The 20000-nt window shown below is 40.8% G+C and overlaps 1 protein-coding gene across 5 annotated transcripts in view; it reads left to right on the forward strand.

Moving 5' to 3' along the window:
* The first annotated feature begins 324 nt into the window (after positions 1-324).
* NAP1L1 (nucleosome assembly protein 1 like 1) overlaps positions 325-20000 on the forward strand; it is a 34497-nt gene continuing 14821 nt past the window's right edge. For 2 of the 5 annotated variants that reach the window (XM_041738126.1, XM_041738127.1), the window contains exons 1-3: positions 11280-11316; positions 15829-15914; positions 17392-17494. In XM_041738126.1, the coding sequence (XP_041594060.1) occupies positions 11300-11316; positions 15829-15914; positions 17392-17494 (206 nt within the window). In that variant the 5' untranslated portion in view covers positions 11280-11299. Of the gene's footprint in view, positions 543-902; positions 1005-11279; positions 11317-15828; positions 15915-17391; positions 17495-20000 lie in introns of those variants that run through there. The other 3 variants (XM_041738128.1, XM_041738129.1, XM_041738130.1) reach the window with 3 other exon arrangements.

The raw sequence follows: 20000 nt of genomic DNA on the forward strand, positions 1-20000 counted from the left end.
TTTCCAGCCGCCGCGGGAACCGGAGCAGCGGGAGGGCGCGCAGGTCGCGGGAAGGGGCAGGGCGCGGACGGGGCGCGGGGGGGGTGCGGCGGGAGCCGGGAACCGCGGGCTCCGGGGGCAGCAGGGCGGGGAGCAACCGCGGGGCGCGGGGAGGGCGGGGCGTGCGGGCGGCTGTGCGCGCCCCAGGCCGCGCCGGTGCAGGGGGGCGGCCCCGGGAGCCCCAGGGCTCGGGGGCGCGGCCCGGCGCGGCGCCGCGGAGCCGGGGAGCGCGCGGCGCGCGGGGGGAGGGCGCCGCGGCCGCGGGACAGCGCCGTTGCTCGGCAACCCGTCCTGGGCCCGCCCCCCGCCCGCGTTGCTAGGAGACGGCGAGGCCCGGGGGGCGGTGGAGCGGGCCCTACGTGCTGACGCTAATTGTATATGAGCGCGAGCGGCGGGCTCGCGGGTCCTTTTTAGCGCCATCTGCTCGCGGCGCCGCCTCCCACCTCCCGCCGCCGCCGCCGCCGCCGCCGCCGCCCTGAGTCACTGCGCAGCCCCGGCCTCGGGTAACGGACGGGGCCCCAGCGGGAAGGGCGCCGGCGGAGCCGCGGCGGGGAGGGCCGGGCCGGGGGCGGGCGCCGCGGGGCTCGGGGCCTCCGGGCGCTCCCGTGAGCCGAGGCCGCGGGGCGGCGGGGCGGGGGGGCTTCCGCGCGGCCCGGCGGTGCCCGAGCCCCGGCTCCTCCGCGCCGCCCGCCGCGGCAGCCAGGCGGCCTCGGGGCGCTCGGGGCGCAGAGGAGCCGGGGCTCGGGAGCGCCGCCCCCTCCCCGCGCGGAGCAGCCCCGGGGGGGGCCGGCGGGGGAGCGAGGGCCGGCGGGGGAGGGGCGGGGCGGCCGCGGGGCCCGGGCTCTCCGCCCCCTGGAGGCGGCGGCCGCGCGGGGAGGGCCGGCCCTGCGGACACGTGGCCGCCGCGCCCGGGGGAGCGTCCGGAGAGCCCGGGAGGAGCCCCCGGAGGAGCACCCCGGGAGGAGGTCCTGGAGGGGGTCCCGGGAGGAGCCCCGGGAGGAGGTCGGGGAGGAAGCCGGGGAGGAGGAGCCCCCCGGGAGGAGCACCCAGGAGGAGGAGCACCCCGGGAGTAGGTTCCGGAGGAGCCCCAGGAGGAGCACCCCGGGAGGAGCCCCGGAGGAGGTCCCGGGAGGAAGCCGGGGAGGAGCTCCGGGAGGAGGAGCCCCCCGGAGGGGTCTTGGGAGGAGCCCCGGGAGGAGCCCGAGCTCCCGGCGCTGCGGAGTCGCGGGCTGGGGCCGCGGAGCTACGGCGACCTCGGGGCTCCCCGGGGCGCGCCCTTGCCGTACCCGGCCTGCCCCGGGGGCCGCACGCGGGGAGGGGGGGGCAGGGCCTCCCGCCGGGATCGCCAAGGCCCCCCGCGGTGGGAGTCGCGCGGCCGTGGTAGGGCCGGCGCCTGGGAGGAGCCCGCCGGGACTTCACGCGGGGCGTGGGGGTGAGGGTGACCCTGACCCTGCGCGCGGCCCGGCCGCCTGGTCCCTAACGGGAGTGTCCGAGCCGGTCCCTCACCGAGTTGTGTCTTTAAGGCGATTGGGGGCGGGGAGCGGGAAGTGCGGGTGGAACCGTGGGGCCGCGGCGGGGGCCTGCGGGCGGGGGTCCCGGGGGGTCACGGGGGTCAGGCTGCCGGGCGGGGCGGGACGAGCCGGGTGCGGCGGGTGCGGCGGGCGAGGGGGGCCGCGCGGAGAGCCTGCCCCGGGGCGCCAGTCTGCGGAGGAGCTGCAGGCCCGGCTCCCTTTTCGGGGGCAGCCGCGCCAGGACGCCCCCTGGTTAGCCCCGGGGCCTCTTTCCTGGTCGGCTCCCATGACGCGCCTGTTCGCACTTAAGGGCTCTTGCGCCTTTGGGTAAGGGGGAGATCTGCGGAGGATAGGGACTGGCTTTAAACTGTCGGAAGGGAAATAAGGTTTACAGTGATTTCTCTCTCTCTCCTTTTTTTTTTTTTTTTTTTTGGGCTGTCTCATGTTTGTTTGAAGTTACTCAAATTAAATGCAAATTTTTAAAAAATTAAGAGATCAGAAAAAAATTAAGAGATCAAATGAATGGTCCACATCTAAAATGTGCCCTTCACGTGTAAGGCTAGTCCCTTGGGGGAGGGACGGAACTAAACATGGGTTATGAAGCCTTGACATAGTAGATGATCATATCAGATCAGCATCATGCTGATTTGGTAAATACAGCTTCAAAAAACTCATCCGAGTTTGAAAGATATGTAAATCTTTTGCAAAGTACCTCGTTTTGATACTGGGCCCATTGACAGAATATGAAACTAATGTTCAGTGTGGCACAGGACTGTCCTCTAGAGATTTGAAACACGACCAAAACCCAACACTTGTACCAGAATTAACACAAAATGCTATTGCTCATTTCACTATTTACTCAACTTGCCCATATGGTCTCCAGGTGACTGAGTTCTAAAACCCCAAAATTATGGGGGCCAAAAGAGGCAAAATCTGTTTGGCTTAAAGATATGAAAATCAAATACTACCTATCTGCTCATTTTTTGATTGGTTGTAAATTTGAAATGTTAGTGACAATAAGATTAGAGAGGATGAATCCTGATCAGTTTTGAAAACTGATGGTCTGTTCGGTTCCTCTAGTCTAATCAGACCTGTAATTGTGTTGTTATTTGATTCTTTTGAGTGAATATTTTAGCATCTATTTTTGGACATATATAGGAGCAAAACAGGAGCAAAACAAACGTTGGTCATCAAGATGTAAAATGTTGTGATGAATGCTTTAAAGAAAAGTGGGGGGCAGAGTAGTAATTATAACCTTCTCTACATGAAGGACCTGTTTAATGGTGATATTAAGTGCCATTTCATATTAATTTTATCTGAATAATAAGTTCTTGGGCAGAATAGGTTTATTAGAGTATGGTTCAGAAGGTAAGGTTCCTGCTTCCATTCCTCCTTGTAAGTGGTTAGTACGTTGATAGGAGACCACCAGGTGACATTACTGCAATTGCCATGGGAAGTGGCCTCGGCTTCCGGTGACCAACTCTGCCTTTTTACTGCTACATGGTTTGATAGCTTTTTATTCAAGAATTTTGTACCTTTTGATTTTTATTGGGAAAGAGGACTAATTTCAAAGAGCCTATAATTACATTTAATTACCTATAATATTTAATTAACTACTTTTAATTATTTTCTAAGGTAAAGAGGGTACGGAACACAACAGGGGTAAATAATGTAACAGCACACATTATTCTGTGTATTATTAACTAATTTAATGCTCCTAGAAGTAGGTAGTAACATTTTAATGTGGAAACTTAAGTACAGAGCAGTTAAAGGACTTTTCCGAGGTTACATGACAGAGCAATGATGACTTTTTTTCCCAACTAAAATTGTCATAATTAGTAGTTATTCTAATTTTTAAAATGAAATTTACATTTAGAAATAGTTTCAAGTTCACAACAGTTGAGCAGAAAGTTAACCATAACCCCCCTGACCCCACACATGCACAGCCTCTTCCATCAGCAGAATGATGACTTCTGAGGAGGCTTTTGTATTGGTTTTTAAAGGGAGTTCTTTGAGTCAAACTGTTACGCTATACAACAAATTGGACTTAAGAAAAGTACACTTGCTTGGGTTCCACTGGGGTCCAAGGAAAAGCACCAGTATTTATAGGTCAGGGCGTCCTCTTCCAACATGGAATTTGTATACATATAGTTAGTTGATGGCTCCTAAGTCTTTTGTCTGCCGTGTGTGTGTGTGTGTGTGTGTGTGTGTGTGTGTAAGTGTAATTTCCCTCCCTCCCCCATGTGAATAAATTGGATTTGTTTGTTATTGCTGGGTAAATTTTCCCTGGATTTTCAGTCCACCCCAGGTGTGTTTCTGTTTCGGATCAGGTGAGAATCTAGATATTGAGCTCCCTTGGCCAAGAAGGTATGTAGTATTCTCAAATAAGGGTCCATTTTGCTTAGGACACTTGAGATGGAAGTCAGCTCCAACCAAGTTGGCTGTTGACACCCCAAAATTGAAAAATTGAGCCTAAAGAATAGGCTATTCTAACTATGAGGTTGTGTTGGAACCAAATACGGTATTGAGCCCCCAGACCACTGAAAACGTTCTTCCTAGAATGGCAGTGCCTTAAATACAGACTTGCTTGAAGTGCATTTGGAAGGAGAGGTCAGATCTCAGGTAAAGGGAAATCTTATCTTTGGGTTAGTATTGGCCCCCTTGAACGCTAGCTTTAAAAACATAGGTAATTTTTCGTGACTGGTGGTTAACCCACGAGGTCGTCCTTTCCTCTAAAGGAATATCCACTAGTGTACAGTCTGTGTAACAGTAGGCTGATAGGCACTTTGGTTTTTGGAATAGTGGACTGGGCATAGGTTTTGGAAGTTAGATTTTAATTACTAGTTTCTCTCCTTTTGTGTGTTGCTGAGCAAGTTGCTTAGTATTTTATCTGCAGATGGGAGGAAAGCCTATAATACAGTAGCCCCTTAGGAGTAGCTTCGTAGATGTTCGCTTTCTTCTCCTTGAAAGTCAGGAGAGCTTAGAGCCAGGTTTTCTGGACTGATGAGAAATGATTTGATAACACGTGTCTGGACGTCTAACTGCTACAAGACCACGAAGTAATCAGTTTGTGGTTTAATTCAGTGACTTATTTTTCCCCCTCTTTTTTCAATGGAAGATTTTCTTTGTGTACAAGTTCTCAGGTTAAGATTTGCCTCTAGTCACATTTTTATGAACCATGTCTTTGAATTGAGATCTTCTGCATATTACATACATTGGGTAATGAATTCTATCTTTTATTATAAAGGGACTTTATTTCTAGGAATGCTTTTCCTTAAACTTTATTTTTTGATGTTAATACAGAGATACCAGCTTTCTTTTGGCCTGGGTTGTATTTTACTTGAAAACTATATCCTTATGTTAGAGATATGTTTCTTATAAATGGGATGTAGTCGAGTTTTCTTAAATCCTGCCTGACACTTTTTAATGGCCTTCAGTTGATTTACATTGAACGTTATTACTAATTACCTGAGAGTTTGGACTGTGAAAGCACAAAACACTTAAAGATGTTTAAACCTAAACCTCTCTCAGGTTGGTATAAAAAAATTTTATAACTTTAAATTGTTTTTCTTCTACCTTGAAATTTACATGTTTGGTTTAGGGAGTCATTTTGGAAATTACAACCTGCTGGGGCTCCTAGGTGGCTCAGTTGGTTAAGCGTCTGCCTTCAGCTCAGTCAAGATCTCCAGTCCCGAGATCCAGCCCCACATCAGGCTCCCGGCTCATTGGGGAGTCTGCTTCTCTCTCTCCCTCTCCCTCTCTCTTCCCCCCGACTTGTGCACTCTTCTCAAATGAATAAATAAAAATCTTAGAAAAGAAAACATGCCTACTTAAGAACACTAGACTACTTAATCAGTTTCCTGCTCCCCCCACCTTCACTACTGACTTAATGTTGTGGTAGTTTTAATTTTTTATTTTAAGATTTTTTTTTTTAATTTTTTATTCAGGAGAGACAGGCTGAGACATAGGCAGAGGGAGAAGCAGGCTCCATACAGGGAGCCTGAAGCAGATTTTTTAACATACTAAAGAGTGGTGATGGTTAAAAATGTTTACTTAGATATATACGGTTATCCTTTTTGCCTCTTATTTCTTCTTGGAAATTAGATCTTCCATTTGTGATTACTTGCCTCCTGCCTGAAGAATATACTTAATAGAATTAGTGAGAGTGCTGGAGGCATTTTTTCCAGAAAAATATTTTTCCCATTCACTTTAAGAGGATGTTTTTTTAGTTGCGTATAGTATTCTAGGATCGTTGGCTGTTTTCAGCACATTGACAACAACTCTGTTGTCTTTTGGGGTCTATTGAAGAGAAGAGGATTGTGTCTTTTATGGCTTTAGTCTGAATCGTTGCGTTTTTGAGGGGACTTCTTTGTCTTTAATGTCTTTCCTTTTCACTGATATATCTAAGTGTGAGTTTCTTTTTTATTTATCCTGATGGGGATTTGTAGGGCCATCTTCCATCAGTTCTGGAAAATTCTTAGCTTTTGATTCTTTCAAATATTTTTTGTATTCCCTCCTCTAACTTCTAGAACTTGTATTAAATCTTTGTTAAGACTTTATTGTATCCCCAAATATCTTTTAACATCAGTGTTTTCCATCCTTTAGCCTCTACCATATTTTGGAAGATTTCTTTTTTTTTTTTTTTTTTTTAAAGATTTTATTTGCTCATGAGAGACAGAGGGAGAAGACGACTCCCTGCAGAGAGCTGGACGTGATCCCCGCACTCTGGGATCACACCCTGAGCCTGAGGCAGACCCTCAACCACTGAGCCACCCAGGCGATCCTTGGAAGATGTCTTCTAAGCTTGCTTGCTTCCTTCACTTAATTATCTTTCCAGCTGTGTTTAGTCTGATATTCCTGCCCATTTAGTTTGATTTCCATTATTTTTATTTCTTGAAGTTCTGTTTAGTTCTTTGCCAAATTTGCTCTATAGCCTTTAATGACTGTGTGCAGATACTCCTGCAGACACTCTATTTTCAAACTCAGTAAGCATGGTTGTTGTCATTGGTCATTTGTCGTTTTATGTTTGTTTATAGTCCTTTTGACAATATTTAAGTCTTTGGGACAGGTTTCTGTTGTATTCTTTTGCCCTTATTGCTCTTGAAAGCTACTTGTATAAATATGAGGTCTAGGATAAAGATGTCGTTCATATTGGGTATGTAGGTGTTTAGGAATACTATCAAGCAGACCACTTTAAGCTCATGGCTTGAGGTTTTGGAACAACACTGATAAAGTGATTCTAGTTTATTTGGCCAAGAGTACTGGTTTGTCGTCCCTGAGAATATAGCACTTTGGTTCTGCTTTATGTGGAGGGTTGCTATAAAGATTTCTCACCTTGGATAGGCCTGGGGCTTTTGATTTCACCTCTCAGTAGTTAAAGCTTCACTTTTTAAAGGTTTTTTTTTTTTTAAGATTTTACTTATTTATTCATGAGAGACAGAGAGAGAAGCAGAGACACAGGCAGAGGGAGAAGCAGGCTCCTTGCAGGGAGCCCGATGTGGGAGCGCTGAGCCACCCAGGCTGCCCTGCTTTTAAGATTTTAACAAATATTTTTTCTGGACTTAAATATTTTTTATTGGTAGAATTGGTCTGCATAATTTAGCTTGTCACTACCAGAAATGGAAGTTCTTCAGATGTCTGAGAAAGCAATTTCATGTCTGATAAATATTCTCATTGATTTTATTTGATGTTGAATGAAGTAAAAAAAACAAAAGCAAAAAAACAAAAAAAAAACCCTAGGTATTAACTGAAACCTGTGTTTTCTCAAGGTGATCTGATTGAGAACTACCTGCCTTAGAGGCTGGGCTTCTTTTTTAGAATGGAGATTTTGGGGTCTACTCTTTCAAATTGGTTGGTTCAGGATCTGGGTATGGGAATCAATCTTTTTCTCTTTTAAATGAACTTATTTGTACTTTTAGACTTAAAGGAAAGTTGTAGAGATACTCAGAATTCCTATATGCCCTTTTCCCAGTTTTCCTCAATGTTAACATCTTAACGTTACTATGGTACATTGACTAGTCTACATTTTTAACAATCATCTCAACTAATTACTTTGCAGAACGATTGATTGACCCTGTGCTAAGATAATTAAAAATGGACAGAATTTAAAGAGCTTATGTTTATTGAGTAGTAGTTATCAAACACAAGTTAAGTCTTCCTATTTTTGTAGATGGTGACCAGAAATTGTCCTGAGATAAATTTTTGCAAAGATGGTGTCAACCCAAACAATGGAATTACAAAATTAGGCCTGATTTTAAAAACGGAAGTGTGTACAATCAAGAAACCTAATTAACTAGAGTGGGTAGGGCAGATTGGAGAAGATACCTCTGAAGAAGTAAATGCCATCCGTTCTGTCTTGGATCATTTTTATTAAAAAAAAAAAAAAAAAGAATTTCATTTTAAGAGTTTGAATTCTAGGGTGGCCCAGATGGCTCAGCCGTTTGATGCCTGCCTTCAGCCCAGGGCCTGATCCTGGGGACCCGGGCTCCCTACAGGGAGCCTGCTTCTCCCTCTGCCTCTGCCTCTCTCTGTGTGTCTCTTTGTCTCTCATGAATAAATAAATAAAATTTTTAAAAGTTTGAATTCTAAATGTAACCCCACGAAATGGACAGGGAAGGTAGCAGTGCAGCCATTCTTCTGAGTACATGTTAAAATGTTTTAAAAATCTGAATTTATAAGTTTGGGTTATTTTTGATATTTTTGATAATTGCGGGACTTAGTAGATTGTGTATTCAACCTGGCAAGTTCCAAAATGTTAGCAAAATGACAAATAATGCAGAATGAAATGTTCTTGCTTTCTCCCAGTCGTAACTTACAGGTGACTACTATTAGTTTTCTGGTATATCTTTACAGAAGTGTTTACATAAAATATGTGCAGGACTTTGCATATTCATAGATATCTTCCTGTCCAGATTGGGTTTTGCCATATGCCCTATGCTCTTTCCATATCTGCTTCATTTTTTATTGCAAAGCATTCCATTGTATGCACCTTCCATGCTAATACTAAGTTTATTTTTGATGAAGTAAGTAATTGTAGCTGCTCTCCATATAAGCTTTATGGATGCCCCTGAAGGATGCAGTACAGTGATTGGCAAAAGCACATACAATCCCTGTAGTACGCTTGTGCTCTGGTTAGTTGGGAAAGATAGACCTTAGTCAAATTATCACACTTAATTTGTTTTTTTCTTTTTTATAAAGGAACTTTTTTTTTTTTTTAATTTTTATTTATTTATGATAGGCACACAGTGAGAGAGAGAGAGGCAGAGACACAGGCAGAGGGAGAAGCAGGCTCCATGCACCAGGATCCCGATGTGGAATTCGATCCCGGGTCTCCAGGATTGAGCCCTGGGCCAAAGGCAGGCGCTAAACCGCTGCACCACCCAGGGATCCCTCACACTTAATTTGTAATTACAAACTTGAGACATCTTATGATGGAAAGAAATAGGGCATTATATGACTGTTTACAACCAAGAAATCTTATTCAGCTGGAATGTGCAGATTGGAGAAGCCTCTCTGAAAAAGTAAAGACTTTGAGCTAAGAGACAAAGGAAAGGGCATGTTTTTTTTTTTTTTTTTAATTTTTATTTATTTATGATAGTCACAGAGAGAGAGAGAGAGAGAGAGGCAGAGACACAGGCAGAGGGAGAAGCAGGCTCCATGCACCGGGAGCCCGATGTGGGATTCGATCCCGGGTCTCCAGGATCGCGCCCTGGGCCAAAGGCAGGCGCCAAACCGCTGCGCCACCCAGGGATCCCAGGAAAGGGCATGTTAACTGAATTTTGGAAGAACCTTCTAGACAAATGTTAAAGCACAGGCCTTTAGATTCATATTTTTTTTCATGTTAGAATCTCACAAATGGGTAACTAATGCTGGAGATGGACTTACTTAAGGTTTTTGATATTCCTATGGCCAGATTACTCTCCAGAAAGAAAATAAGTTTATAGGAACACTGGCTGTATTTAAGAATGCATGTTGACCATTTTCCCTGAATTAAAATAAGATCTTTACTGATTGGATAGACAAACTATAGAGTCCCACTAGTATTTCTTTGACTAAGATTCAGTATTTTTATTTTTGAATTCATATTTCTTCATAATTTTTTGCTAAATATTTTGTTACTGTTGGCTAATTACCCAGCATCACTAGAGAAATTTATCAGTGCTATTAGAAATTCTTTAAAGCAACAAATATTTAAAAGTAGAATAGGAGACATTCTTAGGAAAAAATATTTTCTCATAATTTGTTTAAAGGATGGATATTGGCTTAGTGGTAATACTCCACAGATAGGCACTTGACTGCTAGTCAGTACCTCTTCTTAACTCTTTAAGTAATCATCATGCAAGACATGTTGATATGAGGAATCACGTCTTGTAGCATTCTGAAAGTTAAAAGTCGTGGTTTAAAATTTTAAAAGATAAACTTGATTTTAATGTGGTGGGATCTTAAGCTTGATTTCGATTATTTTTTTGTGATATGTACATTCATTACCTGTGGCACTCAGCCATTTTACTGCCTGCATGTAATGTTTTACCTTAAGGATTTTTTTTTTTTTTTAAGATTTTATTTATTTATTCTTGAGAGACATGGAGTGAAGGCAGAGACCCAGGCAGAGGGAGAAGGAGAAGCAGGCTCCCCGGGGGAGCCCGAAGCAGGGCTCGAACCCTGACCTCCCTGATTTCTGGATCATGCCCTGAACCAAAGGCAGAGGCTCGACAGCTCAGCCACCCGGGTGTCCCAAGTATTCTTTTTCTTAGAGCAGTGTTCTCTAAGTTAATACTAATCTCTCTTAGTAGAATTTAGGCTAAGCATTTAGGGAGATGCTCCAATCAGTTCTAACGGTATTCATGTCAGGTAACTGAGAGTTTGTTGACAGTATGCCAGCATATCCCATATCCTGGTGGCTTTGGGGTGTGCACATTATCAGTGATAAGACGGGAGGTACAGTTGAAGAGATAGGGAAGGTTTACTTGAGATAGGTTGGGACTTCGCACTTTATAGTGGTCATTAAGTTGTGTAAAGGGTGACATTTGATAAAAGGATTAATAAACTTTTAATGTTTTTTTGAAAGATTTTATTTATTCATGAGAGACACAGAGAGAGGCAGAGACCCAGGCAGAGGGGGAAGCAGGCTCCATGCAGGGAGCCTGATGGGGACTCGATCCTGGGACCCTGGGGTCACGCCCTGGGCCGAAGGCGGCACCAAACCATTGAGCCATCCAGGCTGCCCGGGACTAGTAAACTTTTAAAAAAAGGTCTCTGGGGGTCATAATGGTGGCAGACTTTCGTTTTTAACATTAATTTGATGAGAATTAATAACTCTTGAAGTGGATTCTGTGAGGTACTAAGTCTAAAAATATAAAGAAAAATTGACCATTTGTAGTTACAGGAGTTTGAATAAAGGCCTCTTGTATTTTCTGTGATGCTAGCATACATCAGATGCTTTAGAGCGGTGCTATTATGAAATTGTGCTTACAGGGTAGATTTTAGAACATAATGGTAACTTGTTTGTTTATGACCGTATCCTCTGAAAAATTACTTGGGGCTAGTATGAAAGCCCATATATATGTGCCATGATTTTTCTTAACACTGATGTGTTTTTAATGGGATTATACATTCCTCTTTGGGATAGCCCAGGTGGTATTGATTTAAAGGATTTGGGCATCAAATGTTTTTATTGGTATTAAATACATAATATACATAGTTTGTTAACACCGACGTTTCTCTCCATAGATATTTGGAGTTCTTACAACATGGCAGACATTGACAAGTAAGTGTCAGATCATTGATTTCTTGTTTGTTTTTTCTTATCTCAGAGATTGGGCTTCACTTTATACTGTGATATAATTAACAGCAGTGTTAATAATGAAAAATGCATGATAATGATTGATGGTTAGTACCTGCAGTTATAACAGTTGGGTACCATGTATCCAAAACAAAATATAGGGTATATAATCATTGCCTAAATAAACTATTTGCTAGTATCTATTTTTAGGAATGTGCTGAGCACAATAATGAATCATAAATACTTGGAAAATTCAGTTTTACCATACTTGTATTTCCCAAAGATTTTACTACTTCCATTGTAATGTATCGTACATACAAGATAAAAAGTGTATGAAATCTGTCTGTGGAGTTTAAAGAATAATAGGATACTTCAAGGTTTTGAAAGTAAAAATTACTATCAGAAGCCCAGTGTCCCTCTTAATTGCATCCTCCACCTTTCCTCTCCAGATGTGTAAACACTGTCTTGGCATTTGTCTAAATCATTTTTTTCTTTAGAGTTTTATCACCTACATACTGTTAATCAATGTTTAATTTTGAAAATGTGAATAGCAGTCACAAACTCAGCAGTGTCTAAAAAGAAAAGCAATATTACCACTTGAAGTCTATAAGGTAGGAAAGTAAAAACAAAAAGGTGATCTGGGTCATAGTCTAGCTTTAGCTTTCCTGGGCAAGGTCATGCATTCTAGAAACATCAGTTTAATGAAGTTGGCTTCTGGTGGGGTTCTAGTGTGGATGGATGTCCTGCAGAAATACGATAAGGGAGAATGGGCGAGCTGCACTGTTCGTTGCTTATGACTTCACACAATTTAGGAGGAGGTTAAAACAGAAAACTCGGGCGTTGATGGTATGCTACGACAGTCCACAAGTTGTAGACACAGCATGGAGGTGGGAAGGCGGGAAAATTTAACACAGAGGCATCACATTCAAGGACACCGAGGAACCTGGCCACTGCTGGCGTGCTTAAAGGGGTGGCTGCAGGTATTTTAGTGTCATGGCTTTCCAAGTGATTGCCTCCGGTGTTCCGCTGCTCCAGTCTGGATTGCTTAACCTTGGTTATGCGGCTGTCACTGTGGATCTATTTTATTATCTTCCTGGGGTTTCCTTTTGTGTCTTCTCTTGGGTTTGCTGTATCCCATGCTATTTTCTTTTTTAGTTCTTTAGTACTTTCCTGGAAGAGTACAAGGGAAGTAAATTATTTTGAGACTGAAAATGGCTATTCTATTCTTATGTTTAATAGTTGGAGCATAGAATTCTCATTTGGGAATCCTGTTTCTTCAGAATTTTGAAGGCATTGCCCCATTGTCATTTGGCTTCCAGTATTGCTGTGTTGAAGTTCAAAATTCATTATAATTCTTGATCATTGTATGTGACACATATTTTTTGTTTTAAACATAATACATATATACTTATTTCTGGAAGCACTCTGGCTTCAGAGTTCTGAAATTTTCACATTATATCTATTTTTTAAATTTCTTGTGTTAGGCATTCAGTGGTGGGCCCTTCCAGTCTGGCAACTTGATGGCTTTTCAGAAGAAGTTCTGGGGAATATTCTTGACTTACTTTGTTGATTGTCTTATTTCCGTTTTCTCTTTCTGGAGCTCCTATTATGTTGTATGTTGAACTGGTTCTTCTAATTATCTTTTGTCTCATTTTCCATCTTTATCTCCTTGTTCTTCTTTCTGGCAAAGCTGAAGAAACTATCTTTCAACTCTTGTATTGAGTTTCTAAATTTCTGTTGTTTAGTTCTCAGGAGTGTCTTTATTCTCTCCTGTTCCTGTTTTTATAGCATCTTGTTCCTGTTTCATTGATTGTAATATCTTTTCTCTGGATTGTAATATCTTTTCTCTGGATGTTTTTCCCCTGTATAGTATGTTTGTTCTTCAATTTTTCTTTGCTCTATTTGTTTTTGTCTCCATGTAAAAGCATTTTCTCAAATACGAGGTGTATTACTTGGTTGTCTAGTCACTAAGATTGGGGTGGGGTGGAGAACATGCAGTTGAGATGGTTTTAAAAAAGTTGATTAGAAAATTTGAGAGTTGGGGGGTTTAATTTAGATTGTAATGTAAGGTCATCAGGGAGGGCATTTATTGTGAGAATCTCCATTGTCAGATTCTGGGTTGGTCAGATATCCCGGTTTAAAAGTATCTGGGTAAAGATCTGACAGCGTTGTGGGATCCAAATTGGGAAAAGGTGGTTAGGGAAGGGTCTCTGCACTTAACATTGTAGTGTGTGATACAGGCTTATATCTGAGAGACTCGAGGTTGTGTCTGTGGTCTTGTAGTCTGAGCTCTCAGTTTAATCCTTTCCAAAGAAGAAACAGCCATGCTTCTGCTAGATTGAGGGAGAGAATCTGGAGATTTAACTGCTTTATCAGTTTTTGTTTAGTTCTCTTTATTTTCTCCACTTTCATCCCCCCAGCCCTAGTTCCAGAAGTGTCCTTTTTAAGATTTTGTGTTTGGGCTCCTAGTTTTTGAGCTTTTACCACTGTTAATTTAGATGTCAGTTCTCAGTGAAGTTGCTGTTGCTGTTCTTGTCTTTTTGTCCTTCAATGTTTGGTTAAAAAACCCTTTTGTCATAATTTTAGTAGGGATTTTGGTAGGATTAAGATCAGAGGAGCATACCATCTTAACTTTACAACCTCATTTTATTTTACTTTAAACTTTTTAAAAAAAGAATAAATAGGTTGTGACAGCTTGATTCCCCACCATCCCCTTATTTAATTTTAGGTGACTGAGCCCTAGGAGAGTGGGAGGAAGGGGGAGGATTCTTGTTCTTTAAAACAGGAGTCAAAAAATAAAAAATAAAAAAATAAATAAAACAGGAGTCAGCAAACTTTCTGAGTAAAGGAAAGTTTTGAAGGCATCTTATAAATATTATAAATCTATAAAATACATAAACTTTAATATTCTAAAATTTATATAAGTGCCGATTATAAATATTTTAGGCCTCTTGGACCATATGGCCACTGTTGCAGTTACTCAACTCTGCTTTGTAGTGCGAATGCAGCCATAGACAATACCTAAACTTATGTGGCTGTGTTCCAATGAAGTTTTATTTACAAAAATAATGGCCTGTGTTTGACCATGTGACATAGTCTGTCGACCTCTGTTTTAAAGCCTTAAAATGTAGGTGTTCAATAAATGATTAAAATCACACTGGAGAAACAGCTGTGCCAGGTAATGACCCTTAAATCTAAAAATGTTATACTAAAAGATAATTTTAGAAGTAATCTATTTCAGATGGGAAGGCTGAATTTTTTCTTCCTTAGTTTACTGGACTATGCATTTTGCTGATAATACAGTTGACATTTTCTGTATTTTTCCTTATATGAAAATTAGGTAGTATTTGTCTCTATATGAAAGTTAATATTTCAAATGCTGTTTCTAATCATGAAAGTGACTAAATCTGTAAACCAAATACTAAAATGTAAAGTCACACAAGGAATTTTATGAAAATATATATTGACTTAGATACCCTTATTTCCCTTTTAATTCTCGTAATTTTATGTTCAAAAACTAGATTCTTAGGATGAAATAGGGAGAATATTATCTTATTACTTTTTTCCTTTTCTTTCGACGGTATCATCCTCCTGGCTTTGCTCTAAGCATAAATAGACTCCGGTCTTCTTAACTTTTTCTGCCCATCTCCACTATGAAGTAAAGAAAAAGGAGGAAAGTCCAAAGATAGTCCAGGCTGTACTGTACTGTACTGATTGCTCCATCCATCAGGGGTACAGGATCCTTGTTTTTCCAAACTCCTTCATTCTGTTGACTTTCATTCTCTAGGATGCCTCATGGTCCAGCATGGCTACTGAACTCTAGTCATCACATGCCTATTTTATGAAGGGAGCAAGATTAGAAGGCCTCCCAGCTGTCCTGTAAAGGAGGCTTACTCAATTCTGTACAAATTTTGCTTTTTTAGCTTCACTCACTGCCCAGAGTTACTTAACCACACCTCGCCAAAAGGTACAGGTTGGGAAATGTAGATTTCTAAAAGCTTGGTGTTTTGCCATCTCCTAATATCAGGGTGCTGTTACTAAGAAGACCAAAATCCGTGGTTATTGTGTAGAGAAACACATACTTCTGACCTCACATTCCTGGGACCAACCCCAATCAAACCACATTTTTAAAGCTTGGAGTAGAGGGGAGCCTGGCTGGCTCAGTCAGTGGAGCATGCAGCTCTTGATCTTGGGATTGTGAGTTCAGGCCCCACATTGGGTGCAGAGATTATTTAAAAATAAAATCTTAAAAAAGAAAAACTTAAAATAACTTTATATTTGACCATGTGTTTTTAAATGAAATTCTGTGTACTTCCAGTTTGTGCTTGTTTACATGTGAAGTTAGAAAGAGAACTGAATTACCTTTTGAATTTCCTATTTCATATTTTTGAAAGAGGCATATTAACCTACAAAATGAGTTGAAGTTTTTTATAATTTTTTATTTATTTTTTGGTAATTGGTACATTTGAACCTTGGTGTGATACTATGATATTGTAGCAAAGAACAGTCTGAACTTGATCAAGATTTGGATGATGTTGAAGAAGTAGAAGAAGAAGAAACTGGTGAAGAAACAAAAATCAAAGGTATTATTTTAAATTACTTCAGGAGCCAGTGATTGTTGGCACATGTCTTCTAGAGGGTAGTTAACAAATACTGTTCCCTTTTGGATCCTTGTCTACCCACGTGGCCTGTATTTCTGGTTTAGGGACAGTTTGTGTGTGTATGTTCAGGGTGGGGGTAAGAAAAGACGGGAAGAGGGAGATGGAGATATAATGGTAATAAGGGAAAAGGTATGAATATAGTTAGTAACCCGTCAGAAGTCACTCTGTATACCCACCCCCTCTACTGCTGGAGTGACATGGCATAGCTGTGTCAAACAGCTGCCCATGAGTTTTGTCTGAATTCAGAAATGTTACAGATGTTGGTGGGAGTTGTTTTGGTGATATTTCCAAACAAACAAACAGCACTAGCTTAGAGTTACTGGAAATGTTCAGTGTTTCCTGCATAGAAAACATGTAGTTGTATGTCAGTCATTTTTTAATCCATTCCAATCAAACGACAAAAATGACATTTGTTAAATGTAAAAAAAAATTCACTCTGTTTTCTTTAGCAAATAATTATTTAGGGGGGGGGTTAGCAGTGTTAGTGGGGAGTTGTACTGCTTTAGGTTACACCCTGTAGGTATGGGCCAAGAATATTAAAGTACTAGATGACTCAATTTTTCATTGTAAACCAGATGGAGGTTAATTGTGAAAAGGTCACTGAACTTTAGCGTTAGCTTTCATCATGTAACATTCTTAAAAGATACATAGGTCTGTATCCTTAGTGGCTAGTCCTAAGTGTTATAGTAAGTGTATGTCATCCAGTAATCAAATTAATCTTAGAAATTGATCTTTAAAAACATAATTGGGAAAATTCATGTCAATTTTGTGTAATGTCTATTGATGAAGAGATGATAATAGCAAAATAATTTGTTTTGCCTAAATCTAGTTTTCTAATTTATTTTTGGATTGAACATAATTTTTAGACACCGTTAACCACATTTTGTTTGGCTTTAGTTACAACCTTGATTGCCTCAACTGTTAACTATTCACACAAGCACACTATACTAACAAGCATCAAACAAATATTTAGGCTACTCTACAGTCTTTCTCCCAGGGTTGAAACTGACATTATATTTGCAGTTTTCTGATAATGTGTTGTCTGCCTTCAGAGTGTTAGGTAGAGTCATACATAGTAGGTAGGCATCTGGATGAAGCTTTGAGCTTCTCAAAAATGTAAGATGGATGAAACACAAGGTTGTAGGAGGAGAAAGGATATTTATTGTTAAAGGTAGTTGTGGCAGTGGCATTTGTTTAGAGCATTAGGAATCTGAGCTTTCTGAACGTCAGGTTTTCCTAGAGTGGATTTTCCTCCACTTGCTTGCTGCCCATCTCTACTCAAACCAATGAATTATGGGCTAGTCAGGAAAACTTCATTATTGGATTGTCCTATTAAAATAGCGTAATACATTTTCATAAAATCCTTCTTTCGATGCCCCCCCCCCTTTTTTTTTTAAAGCGCGTCAGCTGACTGTTCAGATGATGCAAAATCCTCAGATTCTTGCAGCCCTTCAAGAAAGACTTGATGGTCTGGTAGAAACACCAACAGGATACATTGAAAGGTACAAGTTCTTCTTTTCCGTGGTCCTTATTTATCCTTCTGTAATCAGCATTACAGGTGTATCTTTTTAAAACCACCTAGGACTTAGATATTTAATAGTGGAAAACTAATGTCTGTTATTATCTAGTATAGGATTATTGAGAATTTAAAATTTTGCTGAGTACCACCAATTTAGATTTGATCTTTTAAAGTTTGACTCCTCTCCACAGGAAATACACTGATCTTAACCATTTCTGAGATTTATTTGGGGGTTTGCTAGGAATGCACAGAATTAGAAGGAATACAGATTTCCTGTTTATTTCACTAGTCCTATATATAAATCATTAACAATAGCTTGTATATCTTATTCTGCTTATAATTGTTTTTACTTGGCTTTATAATTTAAAGATTCATCCCTATTGCTATCTGTATGCAATCTCTAGTCAGCAGTTTCTAGCTTCTGAATGTTGTCACTTGGGGATATTTGTCCACCAAATTTTATACTTTTTCTTTGGCGGATATCTAGATTGCCTCTAAGCTCCATCAACACAAACTCCATTATAATGGTCCTCTTTTTGCATGCTCTCTTAAAGAACTGTGTAAGAAATTTGAGACATGTACTTACAGTGGGATTATTTGTAATGGGGTATGCAAGCTTTAAGTACTTCCCAGCTTGCTTTCTAGAATGACTGTATCCAGTGCATGAAGGATGCTTTATCCTTGTGTCCTTGCCAGCAGTTGGCATCGTTCATCTTTATGGGTTTTTGTTTATACCAGCCTATGAGGTGCAGGCATATTTTATTTGTACTTTTTGCTGTCTAATGAGTTTTGAGCTTTTCTTCATGACTGTAAGCCTTTCAGGTTGCTCTCGTCCACTTTCCTATTGGGGTTTACTGTCTTGTTTTTCAGGAGTTTTTGTATATTCTAGGTGTTAATCTCATCAGTTTTAGGCTTTGTAAATAATCTTGTCATTTTTATTAATTTTATCCATAGCACTCTCCATTAAACCAGCATCTTTCATTTTTTATGTTTTAAGTTTTTTGACCTATGGCTTACTCTTTTCAAGTTAAGAAGTTCTTCCTAAGGAAAAAAAAAAAAAAAAAAGAAGTTCTTCCTAGTTACTTCTGCATTTCCTGTTGAGTAGTTTTACCTTTCATCTTTAGGTCTTTACGTCTCAAGGCCACCTTTGTATTTCGCTGTACATCAGGTTTTTTTTTTTTTTTTTTTTTTTTTGTGAGCCTGTTTTTTTTTTTTTTTTAGAGCCTGTTTTTATAACACTTCATTCTTTCCCCATTTATTTGTGATGCCACCTTTATTGCCATCAGTTTCTTACAAACACCTGTGTTTGTCTTTGAGCAGCACTCTTAATTAATGTGGCTTTTTAATATGTCTTCATATCTAGCAGGGTGATAATTTAATCTATTAATCCATTTCTCCCTGTAGTATCTTGCTTTCTTCTACCCCCCCCCCCCCCAATCCTCCTATGGAACATACTCTTAAGATTGGCCTAATTATATGAGACCTTTATCCCACATATGGCTGATAGTAAGTTTATAGGAGTTTTCACAAAATGAAACACTCCTCCACCAAATTTTGATAGGAGTTACATTGAATATATAGATTAACATGGTAGGGAATCATTCTTTTAACGTTAAATTGTCTCATTTATATCCTTGTATTTATTGAAATCATCCTCTTTTCTGTTACAGTTTTTTTCATAGTCTATTGGTTGATTCCTATATGCTTTAGTTGTGTTGCTGTTGTGAATAGTATCTTATTTCTTACTGTATTTCCAAGTTGACTGTTGTTAATGTAGAGGATTGATACTGATTTATCTTCATTTTTTCTTTCTTTTGCTGTTGATCTAGTATCCAGAAATCTTGCTACACTTATAATTGTTCTTTTTTTTTCCTCCCATAGGCAAAAGATCTTCTCTGCAAATAATGGCAGTGTTAGCTCTAATCTTTTCACATTACACCACATCAAGTTTATTTTTAGTTCATTATAACATTGTCCAGGTCTTTCAGTACTCTGTTAAACAATTAGCATTAAACACGAGCATTTTTATCTTATTTCATCTTAACTAGGAATGGTTATAAAACTGCTCCATTAGACTTATTGTCTACTTGGAATTTTTTTTAAAACGTCAAGTAGTTGACGTTTTATTCAAGGTCTTCTCTAGTGAAACTGTGTGTGTGTGTGTGTGTGTGTGTGTGTGTGTGTGTGTGTATACGTGCATGTATATATAATACAGAAATTTTTATGGGATTATAATTCCATGCCCTGGTGTTAGAGTCAAGATTTCACCTTCTTAATGAAATAAACAGGGCTACTTTTACTTTTTCTCCTTTTTTTCAAAGCAACTTGTATACATAGGAATTAATTGTCCCTTGAACAGTTGATAGAACTCTTCTAAAAATGGACTTGGGCTTTTAGGGTTTGAGAATCCTTCTTTGGATTTGCTCCAATCCCCTTTCAGCTTCTTGAATTGAGGGCTTTGTTCATTTGATTTTTTTTAAATTAATCTA

Source organism: Vulpes lagopus, chromosome 23 (genome assembly GCF_018345385.1).
Source record: "Vulpes lagopus strain Blue_001 chromosome 23, ASM1834538v1, whole genome shotgun sequence".
Classification (NCBI taxonomy): domain Eukaryota; kingdom Metazoa; phylum Chordata; class Mammalia; order Carnivora; family Canidae; genus Vulpes; species Vulpes lagopus.